General features: G+C 46.2%; 1 protein-coding gene across 5 annotated transcripts in view; it reads right to left on the reverse strand.

The window, feature by feature from the left end:
• Positions 1 to 7,261: 7,261 nt before the first annotated feature.
• The window catches only part of TNR (tenascin R), a 405,036-nt gene continuing 393,072 nt past the window's right edge, over positions 7,262 to 19,225 (reverse strand). For all 5 annotated transcript variants that reach the window (XM_023640591.2, XM_070267731.1, XM_023640590.2 and 2 more), the window contains 2 exons: positions 16,212 to 16,375; positions 7,262 to 15,301 (listed from right to left, as the gene is read on the reverse strand). In XM_023640591.2, coding sequence (XP_023496359.2) covers positions 15,182 to 15,301; positions 16,212 to 16,375 — 284 coding nt within the window. In that variant the 3' untranslated portion in view covers positions 7,262 to 15,181. The remainder of the gene's footprint in view (positions 15,302 to 16,211; positions 16,376 to 19,225) is intronic.

The raw sequence follows: 19,225 nt of genomic DNA on the forward strand, positions 1-19,225 counted from the left end.
GATCATCCCACTCTCTTGTTTAGAATCCTCTTGTGGCTTCCCACAACTCTTACAATAGCTCAGAATTCGTGCCTGGCTTGCAAGGCCCTGTCTGATTAGGTCCTGCTCTCCTTCCCAGCTGTATCTCTGTTACCCACTCACCACCAATCTGTGCTCCAGCCACCCTTGCTTTCCACCAGTTCCCTGCACAGTGCAGGCAGACATGGGTATTGAACGACTCTTGGTTGAATGAGTGAATAAATAAATGATTGCATGAACAAGTGAACGAATGAGGGAACGAGTGCTCTAGGTCAGGAATGCCTGGGTGGTGCAGACGAGAAGCTGCATTGAAGGGCACGGTCTTCCTCTCCGTCCTGCAGGGCTCTTTGGCAGTGGGTGCTATGTGAGGAGGCGTGCTTTTGCTTTTGCTGTGCAACCTCATGCCTTGACGGGGAAAATGGCAGCAGAGAGGCTCCAGTGCCCCATCACATGTGTCACAGTCCATATGATACCACCAGAGTGAAAACAACTGGCTCAATGAACTGCAAATTTGTCTGCATCCCCAGAGTGCAAGCAGGAGCTAAAGACTGAGAGTGAATGTGATCATTTCTGTTCCTCTTCTTTTTATAGGTCAGGACCTGGGAAAGGTCAGTGGCTTCGAAGGTGGCTATGAGCCCTTTGTCCCCTATAGCACCAGACAGAATCAGGGCTGGAATGTGACAAGCTGTTTTCCCAGTCTCAGGCCATTGGAGAGGGTTGGGGAGAGGTGAGTGCCCAGCTCCTGGCTCGCCCTCCTGGGGTGGGGTGGGGATGGGGGCAGGGCAGGGGTCTTCTCTGAGAGACCAAGCTTCTGTCCATGGGAAGTTTCAGGTCCATTCTGAGGGGCAGAAACACACGCTCTTTCCTATATGGGGCTTCTGTGCAAATTTGAGGGCAATGCTGAGTTGAGACACATGGACATCCAGAGTAATTGCCTTTCAAATGAATATTCTTCAACCATTTGTTTCACATTTATGTAGAAGTGGGGCTAAGTCTCTCAGCCATGTAGGGGGAAGGTTAGGGATGGTGCTGATGGCAGCGCTCAGCCTCTCTGTCCCTTGAGTAGTTCAGTTCTGGCCCCAGACACCCTACTCAACAAAACTGAAGCCCATAGCTCCGTAGAAGCCAGACAGCAGCCCCTTCTTTATAAGCCATTGTCTATGCTATTGAAGCATGCCCTTTGGGGGGGCCAATGCCTGAACCCCGCAGGTGTGGTCTCCTGGGAGGAGTTTTGATAAATACAGGGACTCAGTGAGAAGTCCTCACCCCACACATCTGAAAGAGTACTACTAAGCATCTCTGTGGTGGCTGCTGAGTGCCTGCTGAGATCTCTCTGCTCTATGTCGCAGGGTAAGGTCGGGGTGGGAGAATGGACTGGAACCAGACCATCCTTAGACAGTCTGTAGTTCTGGCACATAGTGGGCTGGCTTTCAACACAGCCTGGTCCTCTTCATCTCTCTCCTCCACAAGAGTCAACTGTGGAGCTGGCCTCAGCCGTGGCTGCTTTCTTCCATTCCTGTGTCCTCTGTTCCTTGTTCTTTGGCTCCTCATCTGCTCTCCTCCCCCACCCTTGCCCCCTCCTGCTCTCAGGTAGCCATCAACTCATGTCTGATAGCAAATGGATGTTCTTTCTTTGCCCGGGCATTTTCTCAGCAGAATAAGTTGCTTTAGGAAACTAGGTTGGTGAAATTTCAGGTCAGAACACTGCTGGGAAGGTATTGGAGATTTAAGGATGATTTTCAACATCCTTTACCTTTCACCAAGTTAACATGCTCCCAGTAGTGACAACACCTACTTCAAAGCATTTTCTGAACATGTTGAAGTTTGCCCCTCACAGCAGTCTGTGAAGAAGGTAGGATAGTTATGCTTGCTCCCATTTTAAAGATAAGGACACTAAGCTTCGGAGATGAAAGGACTTACCCAGCGTGCATCGCAGGTAAGTGGCAGAAATAGATTGATCACATATGCCTTCGACTTGAAGTCCAGCATCCCTTCCTCTGCTCCTCGGATAGTCTCAAACATCCTATTTTAGGGATCTATCCTAAATTTTGACATGATAAAAGCTGTTAATTGTGTCTCTTTCATGGACATGAGATAGAATTGATTCAATCCAGTTTACATCAATTCTGTGTTGAGTCCATACAGGGTGCTGGGCTAAATATTGGGAATAGAAATGGAAAACCCACTCTCTGTCTTCAAGGAGCCCACTTACAAGGAGAAGGCTCTTTTCATTGGTACTTTCCCAATTCCCTCCAGTCCTCTGGAAAGAGAATAAGCCCTTTACTCTGCCAAACAGGAGGGCTTGACCCTTCAAAGTGGCTTGGTCTTGGAAGAGAAATAACTGGTCTGGAAATCTGATAATGGGTTGTGGCCCTTAATGGTAGGGGCGCTTTCTGAGCTGCTTCAGTGACTCTTGATCTGGAGGAAGATCCTGTGGTGAAAACGATCACGATGGAGGACACATCTCCTTGGACACCAGTGTGAACACCAAATATTCCTTCCTTGCTGTGAACTCTGTGGCAACACACCCCCCTGCAGGAAAGGGACCTCATCAGAGTCTCTTGAGAGACTGACCCAGACCTGTCCCATCTGACCCAGAGAAGCAAATGTGAGGGCTGTGGCTACCAGTCACACTTGCTTGTTGATCCTCTCCTGATCCCAGATGACCTTCACAATTAACATAACGTTACAGAGATCAACTATGGTAACTGCATTTTATAGGGACGTCTACTATAAGCATAACTGTTATAAGTAAGATCTACTACAGTGACTACATTTTCTAAGAACTAAACTAGGCCATGTGGCCCAACAGCCACGGCTGGGACAATAGGAAAGAAAAGTCAATATGGTGATTTCTCTGAAAAACCTGGAAGTAAAAATGGCATCCGTCCTTACATCTCCCTTCCTGTGTTCTGGAAGAGCTTGTTTGGGAGGGTGAACTGAGTAAAGGGGTTTGGTGGTAGGTGTGCTTCTCTGCCACATGCTGAGGCTGCAGTAGACTTCTTCTAGACAACTATCTATTTTTCCCATTTGCTGCATTTTTATTCTTGTGACACAATTAAAGTTTTCCTTGGCTGGGGCTCTAGTTAACCGTTTGCTCTCCCTAACACCGTGGAGCACTCTCTTAGGCACGTGACTTTGATATCCACATTCTCCTGGGGAGAATACTGGCCTTCTTTGTTCAGTTGACCAGAATCCTGGACCTAGGCAGAATATGGGGACAAAGCCTTCCCTTCCTCCTGTCTTTGGTGTATAATTTACCCTTGACTTCTCTTTTCTTAAGAAACCTTCAGGACATGTGAGATTGTGAGGTATTTGGGGATGTTAAACAATCAATACCATTTATTATTGTCCATCAGGTGAAGCAACAGAGCCGAAGGTCTAACTTACAAGTGACCCTTGATTGGAGACTTAATTGATTCCAGGAGCGCCGTGAAAAATTGAACCATTGTAAGTCGAGCTCTCATTTTCTGTAAGCACCATCCTACACATTCTACTCCCTACCTTGGAATCTAATCTCATACCATAAAAATATCCAGAGTAATTCCAACAAAATGAAACTGAGATAAAACACAGATATACGCTTTTCAAACATTTACAGACTACATAAAAAGAAATTCAATAGGAAAATCTGTAGCAGGGCCCTAATTGGGGAGCTCTCTTGTCTTTGGGACCAAAATGGGCTGGATGAAGTTTCTTAAAATGTTACTTCGATGAAGTCTTGATTGAAGTCATCTTCTTTTTGTGATAAATGTCCCTGTCACAGTGGCTTTCAACTGAGGGTGACTTTGTCCCCAAGGGTAAAATTGCATTTGGCAATGTCTGGAGATAGTTTTGGTTGTTACCACTTGGAGGGGGCGGTGGTCCTATTGGAATTCAAAGGGTAGAAGCCAGGGGTGCTGCTAAGTATTCTAGAATGCACAGGACAGTTTCCCTCAACAGAGAATTCTCTCACCAAAATGTCAATAGTACTGCCATATTAAAACCCTGCCCCACAGTAAGCATGGGCATTTCAATCTGAATTAAAATTCAGGTCATTTCTCTGGAAAAGGAAAATTGAAATCTAGATTTACACGAACGCCTCTCCAAGTCTTTAAATGGTACATGATAGGGAGGCGAGTAGGGTAGGAGGTCAGGTGGTTCCATCTTGACTTCTCCAGCGATCCTGTGCTCTTCTGTGTCAGTAAGTCAGCTGAGCTGCCTTTCATAGCAAGCCAGGTTGTCATTGTTGCCAATTGTTTCAATTGTGTGTAGCTTTGGTTGTAAATATAAGTTTTGGTCATTACTCTGTGGGTTTTACTTATAGAAAAAAAGTCATAAAAAGTGAGTATGGGTCACAAATCATTCCAGGTATTGCCTGTACACAGACATAATTTACACATTTCCTCACAGTTATTGCTGTTTTTCTTGGATCTTTAAATTTCCTGTACAGCTAGCATATTGAATTTTTGTAATTGCTACTGCATTTCTTGTAATTTATACTCATTTCCTAGAAATCTCTACAGGGCTGATTGTTTGTCATGAAGAGCAGACCCAGAGCTTTCACACAAACTGTGAATGAGTGCTTAGCAATGATCTCTGATCACAGCAATTCTTACTTAAGATATTAAAGGACATACCAGAACCTTTTTGAATGCCCTTCCTCTCCCCAGCTGCCCCCTCCAAAGAAGATTCTATAGTAATCAGTCCTTTGAGAAGGTTCTGTTAGCTTTTTGGATTCAAGAAGTTCCTTAATTGCCACTTTTCTCAGTGTTTGAAATATGTCTAAGTTAAAAAAAATATTGTGAATATTGAAATGACAACCTCATCCTAATTAACTGAATTCTTTTACTGTGTATCTCTTTCCAGTTCCTCACGAACACATAAACAGAAATTTGGAAATTTTACTCTGTTCTATTTAAAACCTTTGAAGTGAGGGGCCTTATTCACATACTTGTGGCATATCTGGATTGGGGAGTAGGGAGTTTGGTACAAGTGGATGGAAACAGAAAGAGGCAAAAAGAGATTAAGTCTCTTCAAGGAGGGACCAGGCCTTTTGTCTCTGCACATCCAGAGCCAGGACTGGGTCTGGTCCATAGTATGTGCTCATTGAACTCAGATGGTGCGATGAGGGAAGAGGAGCAAGAGACTCAGTTATATGTGGATTTATGAGGCTAATGCACTCTCTTTCTATAATTCCTTGAAAGCCTGGGCAATGGAGTGTATCATACATATCACAGGAGAGGAGATACACAGGACCCAAGGGCCCTTATTCTATGATGATGTCTTCGTGCTGACTAGCAAAGAGGTTGCTGTTGAGGCATGTGTCCCTAGGGCCACTAGGGTCCTTACAGAAGAGAAGACACTACTGTGTTTAGGTCAAGTTCTTGATAATTGCACTGATTACTAATGCTGCTAATATTTTTCTTGCTTAACAATCCATTTTTAATTTTACCCGTGGCAATTGTTAGTTCCCACAACACAGCAATAATTAAATCTTTGTTCAGATGGTTGTAAATGCACCCAGAGGTCTTAAGCAATGGATGAATTATACTCATTTAAGTTAAGACATAATGTTAGCATTCAGTTACCTCAGGAATAACTACTAATTACTGAAATTCCTTTAAGTTCCACTATATCCTTTTAGTTTCTGCTTCCTAGATAACATGCAGGATGAGATTCAGGTGGTTTTATCTGCACCTTACAACGGCCACTCCTCCGGGAATATGATCCTGGGGTACAGGTTTCCCGGGTGGCTTATTTAAAATAGGATCAGGAAATGTGGCTATTTTTAAAGGATGGTCTCTTGTCCGATATTCCGGAAATCTGTTTCTTAAGAAATGATGAAGAAAGAGGCAAGGAGGCATGGGGGAAGGGCTAAGAAGAGTGTCCTGGCCCTGTTCTTGTAGGGTGCCTTCAGTGGGAGAGTGTCACACAGCGGGAAGCGGGAAGCGGGAAGCTGGGATTTTGTCCCTGTTTCTCACATGGCTTAGGGTTGAGAAGACCCTGCTGGTGCCTAGTAAAGACTAAGATGAATAAAACTTTAAAAAAAAATTTGTTTCCAAGGCTAGGATTCATCCCTTTTTTAAAGTACTCTCTTGGTCTCCCTTTTAATGTGGGAACGGTGGAACAAAGTCTCTCTCTCTTGGCCTTGCGATTTCACAAGGCTCAGCCTGTCCTTGGCCGCCTGTGGGGAGCTCTGTCATCACCCTCCCTCACAGGGCCCCAGGCAGCCAGGCCAAGACGAACACTCACCACTCCTGGCCCTGCTCCCACAGGGTGTGCTGTTTCATGCCCTGCACTCTTATTCATAAGGCTCCCTCCTCACCTTTCCCCCTTGGATATTTCCTGTGGTCATAAGACCCAGCCAGGTCAACCTCCCCCAGTTAGGCTGCTAATGCCCCTCCCTCCTCCAGCAGGGGGAGATCCTGTCTGTGTTTATGGCACCTATCGCGCTCTGTTACAGTGCTCTCTCTACGTCCTGGCTCCGTATGCCTGTGGATCTGAACTGGAGGGAAGTTTCCCTCATGACCCTCTGGTTGGCGCTGTTACCTGCTGGGTCTTACCTAATGTTACCTGGAGCTTAGAGATGATCTTACAGTGTGCACTGGGCCCATTTTCAAGGGAGAGAAAGGGAAAATGTTTTCCCAGGTGACCAAGTCTGAGAAGCAGGTAATCATGGGAGCTGGAGACTGACTGAGCCAAGGACAGGTAGGCTCAGCAAGTTAGGCCTGTTACATATTCTCCACCAGTGCCCATAGGTGGCACTAGAGCCTCGAAGATCTGGCTCCCACTGGGCATCCAAGCTTGAGGGAGGCGGGCAGTGAATCACTCTTTGTGGCCGATCAAGGCTCAAAACCATAAACAAGACCAGTCTGGGTGGTGCTGGGGCATCCAGCGGAGGCTACCACCCATCAGTGACCTTTTCTGATGGTAAAAGCAAAGGCTGAGATGGAGAATTCAAAGTTGGTGGGAGACAGGGAAGGAAGAAAGGGGGAGAAAGAGGTGAAGAGAGAAGGAGCCGTAGGTGGGGAGAAAGAGGGAGGTAGAGAGGAGGTAATGAGAGACCAGGAAAGGGAAGGCAAGGAGGCAGATGGAGCAGCAGGACCATCAGGAATGAGAGCAGCCTACCCAAAGGGTGACGCAGGGAAGACGTTTTGGCAGAAGTGGTGGGTAAACGTTGAGGAGAAGAGGACCAGAAAAAGCAGGCCGGTCATTAAGAAAGGCGCGCCCCCACAATTCCCTATAGGACTTGCAAGATGCATACCGTTCCTTCAGGATCTTTTATTAACGTATAGAAAATGTGTTTAAAAAAGGAACTATACAGAGGCTAAAAGCAATCAGGACTAAAAATACTAGTTAACAATGGTTAACAAGCGGAGATTCCGGTCTTCGAGCTACAGCGCCATGAAAGGATGGGGACGTTGGTTTGCCCTCTCTCTTCCTCTGCACGTTTGTATTTTTGTTTTAGTTCATTAAAGTGTGCATCACCTGAAGAGTACTCCATTTTCTTCTTACTTTTTTCTTCCTTCCAGTCCTTCTTTTAAGTAAATGCTTTCCCAAGCACGTTGTAGCTAAAAAGTCAGTAAATTGGTCTTTGTTATTTTTACCTGAAAAGCCTGTTAAAGGTTAAAACAACAAACAGAAATTCGGAGGGATTGGAGGATTTGGTGTTTATGATTTCTCAGAACAACAATCTAGAGACCACCAGGGTGGGTTTCAGCTGCCCAAGCCCCAGGTAACATCTCCCTCAAAGTCACAGTGACTTTCTTAGGGTACCTGGGAATTCCCATGGGCCTGGAGCGTATTTGAGGTTGGAATAATTTGAAGGGTGCGTGTGTGAATGACAGGAAGGAGGAATCTGTGTGTTAACGATAACTCACATAGATTCTGAACCTTGAGTCTGTGGGCCATGGTGAGAGTCTAGGCCTCAGAGAGGGTGCAGGTGGAGACAGAGGCTTGACAGGGGAACACTTTCTTGGCTGCCATTTTTGCAGAAATCACAGTGTCTGCTACATCTAACACATAGGTGCCCCTGCTGCCCAAGCAGCCCCCGCATGGGAGAGGCCGTAACATGCAGCGTTCTCTTTCGGGGACAGCTATTCCTTTACACAGAAATGTCGTTCAATTAAGAGAAAGGGGTTCATTTCTGGAGTTTGTGCCTAGCAGCTAAAAATACAAGTTACCAAGTACTGATTTCCTTCTAACCTCCCCAAAGTGGCAAAGAGAGCTGAGATTGTAGCCAACTGTCCTCTGAGACCCCACTTACTGAGGAGGGGGGAGCAGGTAGGGAGAGGAGCAAAGAAACCAGGGAACAAACAAAATTAATTTACCTCCTGTCTTCTTCTAGCCTTAGTCCTCACAAATTTCCACTGCTGTAACCCTGTAGGGGACCAGGAAGGTCTTCATACCCCTGAGATCCTAGAGGGAGGGAGCCCGAATCTGTGTGCAACCTGCAGAGTCAGCCTAAAAATTCATGGGATTTCTGCATTTGATATCGTCTGTATTGGTTTGAATTAATTAACAATACAACCCTTTTCCTCCCAAATTCTGGAGTAAGAGTGACATATGCCATGTTTATTCTCCGGCTTCCCTCTCCTCAATCCTGGCTACATTGTCTGCCCCAGTTTGAGAAGAATGTATCTGGAATATTCCACTCTTCTACTGTTGGGTGAGAAAGAGGCCACCGTATTTCCAAAGGAGCGGGGTGGGGGAAATAGTGTTTGTGTCTTGGTCTTTATCTTCCCCTCCCAACCTGCAATGGATCCTTTTCTTCACCTCCCAAATTTAAGAAAAAAAGAATGGAAAGAGCTGCCCAGATGTTTCTAACTCCTGACGATAAGGTTGAAGATCCCTTGGAGTATGTGGCAAAAACTATGCAAGAACTCCCTTTTCTTTGGAGAGGAGAGAAGTGGCATCAGAAGGCTCTTTGGGAGAACATTAGCATAATCCAAGATGGCGGCCACTTGGCTAAATAAATATAAAGGGCAGAAGCCTCATGAAGTAGAAAAGGCAAGGGCTTTAGAATTAGACAAAGAGCTTCTGATTATGGCTCTACTTAGTAGCTGTGTGACTTTGGACATATTACCTAACCTTTCTGTGCCTCCAGTCTCTTACCAGTAAAATGGTTAAACTTGAGTCAGGGTTGTGGTGTGGATTTAACAAAGAAATATACGTAAAGCTCCTAGTACAATATCTGGAAAATAGTAGATGTGCAATAAATACCATTTCTCTTAGTTTTCATTTGGGGAGAGAAAATTAAAAAGCCTATGCCAGATCTGATGTCAGTTCTGTTACTAATTAGCTGTGTGAACTTGGGCAAGTTACCTAACCTTTCTGGGCCTCAGTTTCCTTGATTATGAAATAAGAGGGTTGGGTTAGATGATCCCCAGAGTCCCTTCCATCTCTGCAGGTGTGTTTCCAATGTTGGCCTTTTGGAGGCAGTGTTGAGCATACTAGTGTTCAATGACAGGAAGTTAAAAGCAACACAGGGTCTCCCTGGGGGCTGCTAACCCAGTGATGGGAAGAAAACAGTAGCTCTCATCCATGCGTTTACCTCCTGGCCGTGCACCTGGACCCAAACCCTCTCTTGTGGCTTGTGTGTTCCAGGCCTCCGGGGTTGCTTGCGCTGCCTCCCCTGAGCCCATGATGCCAATGAGCCAAGGCCAGTGCCTGGGATTGCTGATCCAGGGGGACTGAAAGAGTTACATGTCTCTGAACTGGAAATTCAGCATCAGCCCAGCCTCACAGCCAGACAATGAAGAGCTGTTTTATTAAGTTAACAGAGGGGCAGAGTTTGTTGGAGGAATAAGAGCTGTGTTATTTGGATGCTCTTCAGTAGCCTCATTAAGCTTGGGGAAGGAGGGAGGATTTCCCGTTTGGAGAAAATGCAACACTGTCCAAAGACTGTGAGGTTTGCCAGGGACATTTGGACAAGGGAGTGCTGCAGGTGCAATGAAGTCATGCTTCAGGCAAGGGGTGACCTTGAAAAATTAATCAGAAATGCTGGAGATGACAAGTCAGGCTTGTGACTGTTTGTGAAGAAAAAGCGAGGTCCATGCAGGACCGGTTGAGCAAGCACAGAAAGCCCTTCGGCTTCCCATTCCCATTTCCTGTGCTGTGACAGGCCTCTCATGCCTTAGTTTCTCCTCAGGTGAAGGCGGTGAACGGACAGGAGTCCTGGTGGAAGGCTGAATTCAAGGAACTAATGTGGACCCTTTCCCCGGGCGCTGCCCACCTGGTCTCTGCACATCTACTGTGGAGCCATCTGTAGAAGGTTTGCTTTTAGTCTCTACTGATCCGTTGTCTTCTTTTTTATATTATTTTGTATTTTGTTTTTTCTTCTTCCCAGCTGTTTTGCAAAGCTTGAAGAACACAAAAGGGACATAAGCAAGTCTAGTGTGGGTACAGCTAGGATGAGCCGGAGCCACTCTTTCCAACTGGACCTGAGTCCACACCTACACACCCTGGTAAAGTATACTAGAGTCTTTTCCCTACCCGCTTTTGGAGGTTTTCATTTGGTCTTGACTTCTCTTTGGCCTGCTGCTGCCAAAATGCTCCAGTACTGCTGAGGGAGACCTTATCACATCCATGTGGGGTTGGGTTATGGGGTTTAGGGAAGCATTTAGTCAAAGATCTTCAGGATCTTGGCCAAAGGCCCCTGATGTGCAGCCAGAGAAAGGCTACAGGCACAATCCAGAAGCCAGCCCTGTGACTCATCTTCCCTCAGGGCATAGAACGTCTCTGTCATTGTGACCTGGAGGAAAATCCCAGGAAGGTTAGACAGAGCTGAGTCAGAAGCTCCTGGGGTCTGGATCTTTGTGCAAGAGGCAGACTTCCAAACTTTACAGACATCCCCCAGGCCTCGGAGGTCCCAAGGCCCCCTTCTTGTAGCCTTGGCAAGTTTGAGGCAAGTGAAAACAAATTACCCCACCCTCTGTGGGCTTAGTGAAACTCAACTGAAGTGTGAATCTTTCCAAGCTTCCTTATTAAAGTTTTAAGAGTGGCTAGTGAGATGCAAGTGGAGTGACCCCTTTGGAGGGAAAGAAATGCAAGTCAGGACTTAGGTTAAAGAGGAGGCTGGTGATAAGAAAGTAAGCTGTAGAAAAGTACATATCCTGAGTGAGTGGCTCCACCTTTCCTGAAATTCTGAGGAGAGGTTAAAAAAAAGGAAAAATGTTTTCACTCCCCAGGAGTATTTACAAATCTTGGCCACCAGTTAGTCTATTTCAACCCTTTCAGCTTGGTGCAGCCACTGTTCTCATAGGTTCCAGAAGACAAAGAGGAACTGAAGCCCTTTCCCAACTGATGTTTTTAAGAGTTCTTAGAAAAGATTCCATAATGACTTTTTGTCCCTTAATCCACAGCTCTGCTCTGGGACTGGATTGTAAGTCTAAATGTGATTAAGTGTGTTTGGTTTGGTATTGAACTCATCGGCAACCTTGGTTCTTCAGGTTTGTCTTGGAAGTAACAGTTTCAGTGTAGAGGGAGCTGGTTGGTTCCCAGGTGGAAGGGGACAGAGTGTGAGGTGTCCTACCACTTTATGAGTAGTGGAGTGGGGGAGCTGGGAAGTGAAGGGTGGGGTGGATGTGACTATGGTCATTACAGTCATGCACTGCATAAGGACATTTCGGTCAACGATGGACCACATATACGACAGCGGTCCCATAGATTAGTACCATTAGTACTACACGTATAGGTGTGTAGTAGGCTATACCTTCCAGGTTTGTGTAAGGACACTCTGTGATGTTCATACAACAACAGAATTGCCTAACGGTGCATTTCTCAGAATGTATCCTCGTCATTAAGCGACACATGACTGTATTTGTGGAAGTTTGCTCTGCATTCTTGCTGCCATTTTTGTTGTTGTTGTCCTTTTACAAATCAATTTCCTGTGCAAATCAGTTGGCCAGTTTTCCTGGGTCCTGGTTTGGTATGAGTTCTCCTGGAAACCTGGAGGGACTTGCTGTCCTCCACCCCATGATCAGGAGGTGGCTGGGGGCTGTGATCGCCACCTCATGGTCACACTTACCAAGTCTCCCTCCTCCAGTGAAATCTGGTCTAAAGGCCAGCAGGAGTTTTCCACAGACTTCGTGTCTCTCCAGCCCGCCCTCTCACCTTCCAGAAATAACCCTGGAGAATGTGAGTGGACAGTGTTGGAAACTATCTTTGTCTGATGGGGAAATGCAAAAAGAAGAAACTGTCTGGGTCTTGGGTCTAGGCAGTGAGTCCAGGGCAGTCCTGGGTAGAGGTTTTTTGTGTTTGTAAGTACATATCCTGATGTGTCTGCCGTTAATCTGCCTCTGAGCAGGGTTCTCTTCCATTCCTTTTGAGACCCTGGAGGGAAACTTTGGTGTGCTCAGGGTGAGTGCTTTGTGAATATTGCTTACTGGGTCCCCCATGGGAAGAGCCCATGTGCTTGGAGGAACAGGATAAACAGTAATCAGTGAGTAAAGTGTCAAAGCTCTGAGTCAAGTTGACTATGGGCCTTGGGGAGATAATGGGCACAGTGTCTCTTAAACATGGTGAAAGCTTGTGAGAAAATCACTGTACTTAATAAAAGGAATTTATAAATCTTTTTATAGAAGCTTGGGTGTAGTAATCTTTGAAGTCCCTTTCCTGCTTTAAAATTCTTTAAAATAAATCTAGGCAATGCTGCCGATACTATTTATAAAAATGTTCCATAGGGTAAAACGGTTCCAAGAAAAGGCAGGTTTTGGTTTCCACTTTTACCTGAACTGACGACATGAGGACTCATAATCTTTTCCTGTTTCGGTGCCCTTGATGAGGTGGGCCGTGCTGGCACCACCCAGGTCCCTGGGCTCTGCTTTCATGGACAAAGTGAGTTCAGCCTCTTACTTGGCAGGGTCTTTTCTGCAATGTTTTGTCCTCTGTGTGTGTGTTTTACTTGCAACTTCTAAGTCAGTCTTCCTTCCTTCCTTCCCTTCTTCTTTCCTTCCTTCCTTCCTTCCTTTCATTCAAGTAAAGCAAGGATTCTGGTTAGTTCTCATTAGTTAATTGTGCTCTCTCAGCAATGCCAATTTCTATGCAGATCTCCAGCTCAGAGACTAGCATTACTGGCTGTCAAAACTGAAAGGGAAGTTAGAAGCCATTGTAGTCTAAGCTTTCATTCAGCAGGTTAGGAAACTGAGGCCCAGAGAAGTGAAGCAACCTCCCCGATGTCACATAGCCAACAAAATGGCAGTGGTGGGCCTACAGCTCAGCCCCCAAGTTCCTCCTCACTCAGTTGTTTCCCACTGTTCACTGGCGTCCCACTCTCTAGCTGAATCTTACTTAATTTAAGGTTTCTTGAAAGGATCGTTTCTGTTTCTTTCTCTTTCTCCTAGTTTTCTTGAAGCCCACGGTGAATTGAGAAGTGAAAATGTCACCTCCATTTTCAGCACCGGGTTTGTCAGTCACATCCACACCACACCAGTGAACAAGGCCCTGGAGGCCTGCTACAGGGAGAGTGGCTACAGCAACTGGCAGCTGACTTCATCCTCATCACATCAGAAGTGTGATCGTCCACCCAGGGACCGCCCCTTCCTGGTTATCAGAGCTTGGTTAGATTGTGGATGTTTCCATTAGAAAGGTGCCTGCTCACAGGCTCATCCAGTAACTGCTTGGGAAAGCTACAAGATGCCCCAGTTTGACTAAACACAGGCATTATAGAAGCAGACCTGGGGCTTTGAAGAGAACGGGAGGAAAGGGAGAAGGCGGCTGGGGGAACTGGGCATGGATTTCGGCAGAGCTGCAGAGACAGCTGCAGCCAACGTGATTTGGAGAAGTTGAAGGGCCATGGCTTCTAGAGCCTCCAGCTCTCTTGGGCTTAACAACCAAATCATGCTAGTGAAGAGAGCTCATCTCATAAGATGGAGGGATGCCCACAGTCTGCCACTCTTCACCTTTGGATTTCTAAATGTAATTTCCTCCAGTATTTTTCATTTTTCCTCTCAAACGCAGAATAATAAAAGAAGGTGGAGAAAGGCTTCTCATGATCTCACCTCATTAAGGAGGTCATTCCTGTTTCCCACAGAAGCAAAAAACAGAAAAAAATCCAAAAACCAAAACCCCCAAATCCCACCTCTTCCCAGGGAATGTCAGTAAGGGGATTGGCTGGCTGGTCATATAACTTCTTCTTCTGACGCTTATTAAGCCAGCCACACTAAAGAGAGCCTGGCTGAGACAGAAACGAGGCCTTCAGTCTGTAATTCAGAAAAAAACAACCCATGACAAATAGGACCAGAAATAGAGAAAATGGAGTTAGGTAAAATCCGTGTTCCCCATGGGACCTGCCATCTCAATGGCAGGTGCCCTGGTTTCCACTTCTGCTGTCCTTTCCTCAATGCCTGACCGCAAAGTGCTAAAACTCACAACCATCTTCCCCTCCCATCCCCCAAGAAAGTTGCTGTCTGACCTGAGGGAGGGGGCAGTGATTTATGACCCACAGGGACACAGCCACTGTGTAGCCCAGGGCCAGGCACGGGCAACGAATGCCTTGGGAACTAGAGGCCAAAGCAGAGCTTGGGCTTGTGGGGCCGTGGGAGTCTCAGGGTAGGATGCAAGTAGGCACAGGTCTATTGGGGCTGGAAAAGAGGCCAGTACTCTTGAAAGGTAACAGAGGACACTCGGCTGGTAAGAGTGTCAGACGATGAGAATCTTTGGCCCATGTAAGAGGACTTGGCTTGTTGGGTTGGGGTGAGGATAATCTGTTTCCTCTTAAGGGGAGTTGTTGGCAAAGCTCTCTTGCTGAGGCTTCTTCTCTGTGTCAGTGTGAGAACCTGGCCATCAAAGGCAGTGACAAGAGCACGAACACCTGGATGTGGAGGGCATCTCAGAAGGAGGGCAAGGAAAGAAGGCACGTGCCTGCCACCATGACAATCTGACTCCAGCACTTGCCTTTGAATTTGGATTTCAAGAAAACTTCCCACTTTCATCCTTGGTGGGAAGAGGGGAAGTTTAAGGATGACTGGGCAGAAGGGAGAATGGAGACCGAGGGTCAGGGCCGGGGGCAGCAGAAACCATGAGCCGCTGAACCTCAACTGATTTCCTGCTACATCCTGCTTCCTTTAAACACTCTTATTATGTTGCAAAGCACATTACTATTACCCCCCACCCTTTGTTTCATATTATAAAATACAAACAAATGACAGAAAAGGTCAGTTGGCTTGCAGCCGCCCACTACTCAGAACTGCAAGGACCGCCGTTTCCTCCCCGCCGTGAGACGGTGGTTGTAGGGGCGCATCTTCATTTCCACAAAGGGGATGGAGAACTCGTGGCCTTTCCAATGGTACCAGTTGATCCCCTGGGAAGGAGAAAGGTAAGCACATCAGGTCATCCTTCTCCCTCAATGGAACCCCTAGCTTGCAAAGAAGGGGAATGATGGGAGTGGGGAGTTCAAGGTGTGGATTTTGCCATTTTCCATCAACATGAAGCTTGTGGCCAAGTTCCCAACAAAGTCAAAGGAGCAGAGTCTCTTTCCAGCTTTTCTTTTTAAACATGACTGTGAACTGGGTCTTTATTGGGAATGTGTTGCAGGTCGTTCCTTATTGCCAGCTTCATGTGTTTAGCTTTCGGGATTTGCATGCACCAGCAACCAGTGTTGAATTTCAAAATCCCAGCAGTACAGAAGCATTTTGAAGAGAGTAACTGTTTGCTTACTCCTGATGGAAGAGTCAGGTGGTTTCCATCTATGGTGACCAACCATCTTGGTTTGCCCAGGACTAAGGAGTTTCCCTGGCTGCTGGCCTTTCAGTGCTAAAACTGGGAATGTCCCTGTTGGTCCAATTGGTTAGCCTATCACCCAGCCCAGCCTATGGACTTGTAGTCTCTAAGGGGAATGACGGTCCAGTTTATACTGGCATTTCTGGTCAATCCTTTTGTAGGTCACTTCTTAGGATGAAGTTGAGCCTTCATTGATAATCTCTTCATGGGATCTTCCAGATGAGGAAATGAAATGGAATTTGACTGGTTGTCAAGGGCTTCTTGGGGTGAGTTCTAGCTCTTGAGTCCAGATGCTTTCCTTTTCTTCCTCTGCCTGTCCTATCTCAGAATTTGCATTACTTTCCTCGTCATGCTAGTCCTTTCTCAAGACTCTGAGCATTCCTTTTTAGAAGGGAAATGTAAGACCTACACGTGCATTTAAAACACAAAGCTAAGGGACCGTGGGTCCCACAGCTGTGGATCACTCATAACAGCGGCAGAACTTTACCTACCTGACTGTGCCTGGATTCCCCATATTTCCCATTGAGGTTGGTCCGGTGGCAGTTCTTATACCACCAAGCCCCCTTGTATGACATGGCGCAGTTGGTAACTGCAACATCATTGTCTCTGTCCTCTGTGGAAAAAGGGCGTCCTTGATGGTAGCTGAGGGAGTCCCCTGGAAAAAAGACACATTTGTGAGGCTGTTCTATCTGTCACTCTTTTGTCAGGATTTTCTGGACATTGGACCCCCTCCCAACAAACCTGGCCTCCACTTAAGGGACCTTCCACTTGCCTCTCCTGTTTCTACCCAGTTCATCAGCCTGACTATACTGAACTCTTACTCCACCTTACTCCTGGGTTCAACTACTTCTGTGCTTCAATCTCGAACTCATTTGCTCATTCCCCTGACCTTCTGCTGAGAACTCTGTCCACTCAGCTCCACCTCACCGCCCCTGTGCACTGGGACACAGATATTCATGGTTCCTTTTGTCTCTAGCGGAGACAGTGATGAGCCATGGTGACTTGGGCCAGTCTGGGTCACCACCATGTGCCTGGCTTTCTCCGTGGCTCATCATGCCTGGTCAGCCCACACTCAAAACCCTCCATTTAGAACTTGGTGCCACATGTGAAGAAAGACGTCAGAAAACAAGAGTTCCTGTTCACAGGAAACTGGATGATGAAAAAAATCCTAACCATGTCAGAGGAGAAGTGGCTGGGAAAACTGGGGCTGTATCTTGGGGAAGAGCAGGCTTGAAGGGGAGACAAGGTTCATGATCATTATCTCCAATATCTGATGGGCAATTGAGTAAAAAAAAATTAAATGAACTCTCTGGTGATGTATGAGAATCAGTAGGTAGAAACTTGTGAGGAGGCATAATTTGGCTAAATATATGAGGAGAAATCACCTAAATATTAGAGCCGTTCACAAATGGGATAGACTGCTTGGAGATGTGGTGAGATCTCTACTCTCAGTGGCAAGCAGAGGCTGGGTCTTCTCTTCTTGGGATGCTGTGCAGGGGACTCATTTGAATTGAGTATTCGAGATGAGGGGTCAGACTATAATTAATTTATAACTCTTGACCACATTTTTGGCAGGACTTGTGCTTAGAGATGTTGTGAAGGGGCTCATGCTTTTGAGTGAAAGTTATCTTAGATGCTTCTGAGGTCGCTTTAAGCTAGGAGAGACCATAGTTCTGCTTCTGTGACTTCTAAGTCCACACCATAGTGGCCACTTAATGCCTCCAATGCTTCCATGACAAGTTAACCCTGAGGGGGATATCTGTATTTTATGGGGATGCCTGATCCCCTCAGGCCAGTTGGGTCCCTAACTCAGCATGTCTTTGTCTTTATCCCTTCTTTTTCATCTTCCCCTCTTAGTCTCCAAGGAATCAGTTTTGTGTCCATCTAGAGTTAATCTTACTACCTGCAACTCATTTTTTCCCATCTCCTCCAGGTCCTAGAGAAGGCAAAAAATATTTCTTACTTTTTCCTTTTTTTAATACTTTTTTTTTTTTTTTAGCACTTTCACCTCCTCCAATCCTAGGTCATACTCATATTCCTTATCTTAAAAAGGTCTTGGGTTAATCCTACTGTCTAGTGACCTTTTCTGTACCATCAGTTCCTTGACTATGTTGCCTCTACCCACATTCCTATCTTCTCATCTCCTGCTTATCCCTCTGTAACCTAGAATTTGCCCTTATTACTCCCCTGGAACAATTGTCTCCAGCTTCCACTCTGATGCGGCCTGCCACCGTCTCATATACGATCCCAATGTTGGTCCTTAGTTCCTTCCCAAATCTGGCTCCCTGTCCCATTTCTACCTCATATATCCACCTCACATATTTAGTACATTAGCTAAGTACTGGTTGTTCTCTCTCAAACTGCTGTTCAGATTTAGACCTTTCTCTTAATTCCTGGCATTAGTCAAGGCTCCTGTTATCTCCTACTAGGATTAATGCAGCAGCTCAAGCTGGTCTCTGCTCTTCACTCAGATTTACTTTATCCTGCTCATGGCTGTCAAATGAATCCTCCTACAACCCCACCTTCATTATCTACTCAGGACCCACCATGGCTCCTACTGCCCACCATATTAATACTGAACTCTTAGTTTTAAGGCCTTTTGGGATCTGGCTCCAGCCTACTCCACCAATCTTCTGTTTCTTCTGAGCTCACACCCTGCCGGGGCAGCCAGGCCCTTCACGCCTTCCCTCCCTCCACATTAACTGCTCCTTCCATGAGTTCTCTTCCAGGCTTTGCCTTCCCTGGAGTGTCTCCCTTACCATCAGGATCCCAGCCAAATGCTGCTGGTTTCATGAAGCCTTCCTCAACCACCCAGACCCCCCCTCCTCTGGACGCCCATTAATCTGGATGTGAGTACCATTTCTTTTGAGGTGAGTTACTACCTAACTGTTTCTTTTCTTTAAATAGATATTTAGTTCTTGCAGAGGCTATGTCTTACGCCTCTTCTGAGTCCCCACAATTTGTACGAAGAACTTCCAGGATTTGTTCAACAACCTCTTGTTGATAACTTGATTTGGAATTTTCGGTCCTAATCCAATGAGAGTCCTGGTTAGAGATTTGGATTTCTGGAGCCTTGAGAAATGGGGGTAGGAGAAGTGGCTGAACTTGGATGAGATGCCATGGGGATGGACTGTTGCCAGCAGGGCCAGTAAAAATGAGCAACAACTAAAAATAAAGGCCCAGAGAATTGGGCAATAGTGAATGCCAGAAAGAGAGGATGGGCTCTTCCTCCCCAGAGACCTGGTCTAGAAAGAACAACCGTTGTGTGGAGTTGCCTGGAGAAGTGGCAGCCTACATAAGCCCAGGTTTTCATCTTTTGAGGAAGATGAACTAAATATGTGAGGTGAGAGGTCATCAGGTTGTAATTAATTTATGATGATTGGCCAAATTTTTGGCAGGATTTGCCTCTGAGACATGCGAGTAGAACTCAATCCAGCAATTCTGACCGCTACAGGGCCTGGTAGCGAGATAGAGCTGCAAAGAGGCAGCAGCCACTGGGTCCAAG

Source organism: Equus caballus, chromosome 5 (genome assembly GCF_041296265.1).
Source record: "Equus caballus isolate H_3958 breed thoroughbred chromosome 5, TB-T2T, whole genome shotgun sequence".
Taxonomy (NCBI): Eukaryota; Metazoa; Chordata; class Mammalia; order Perissodactyla; family Equidae; genus Equus; species Equus caballus.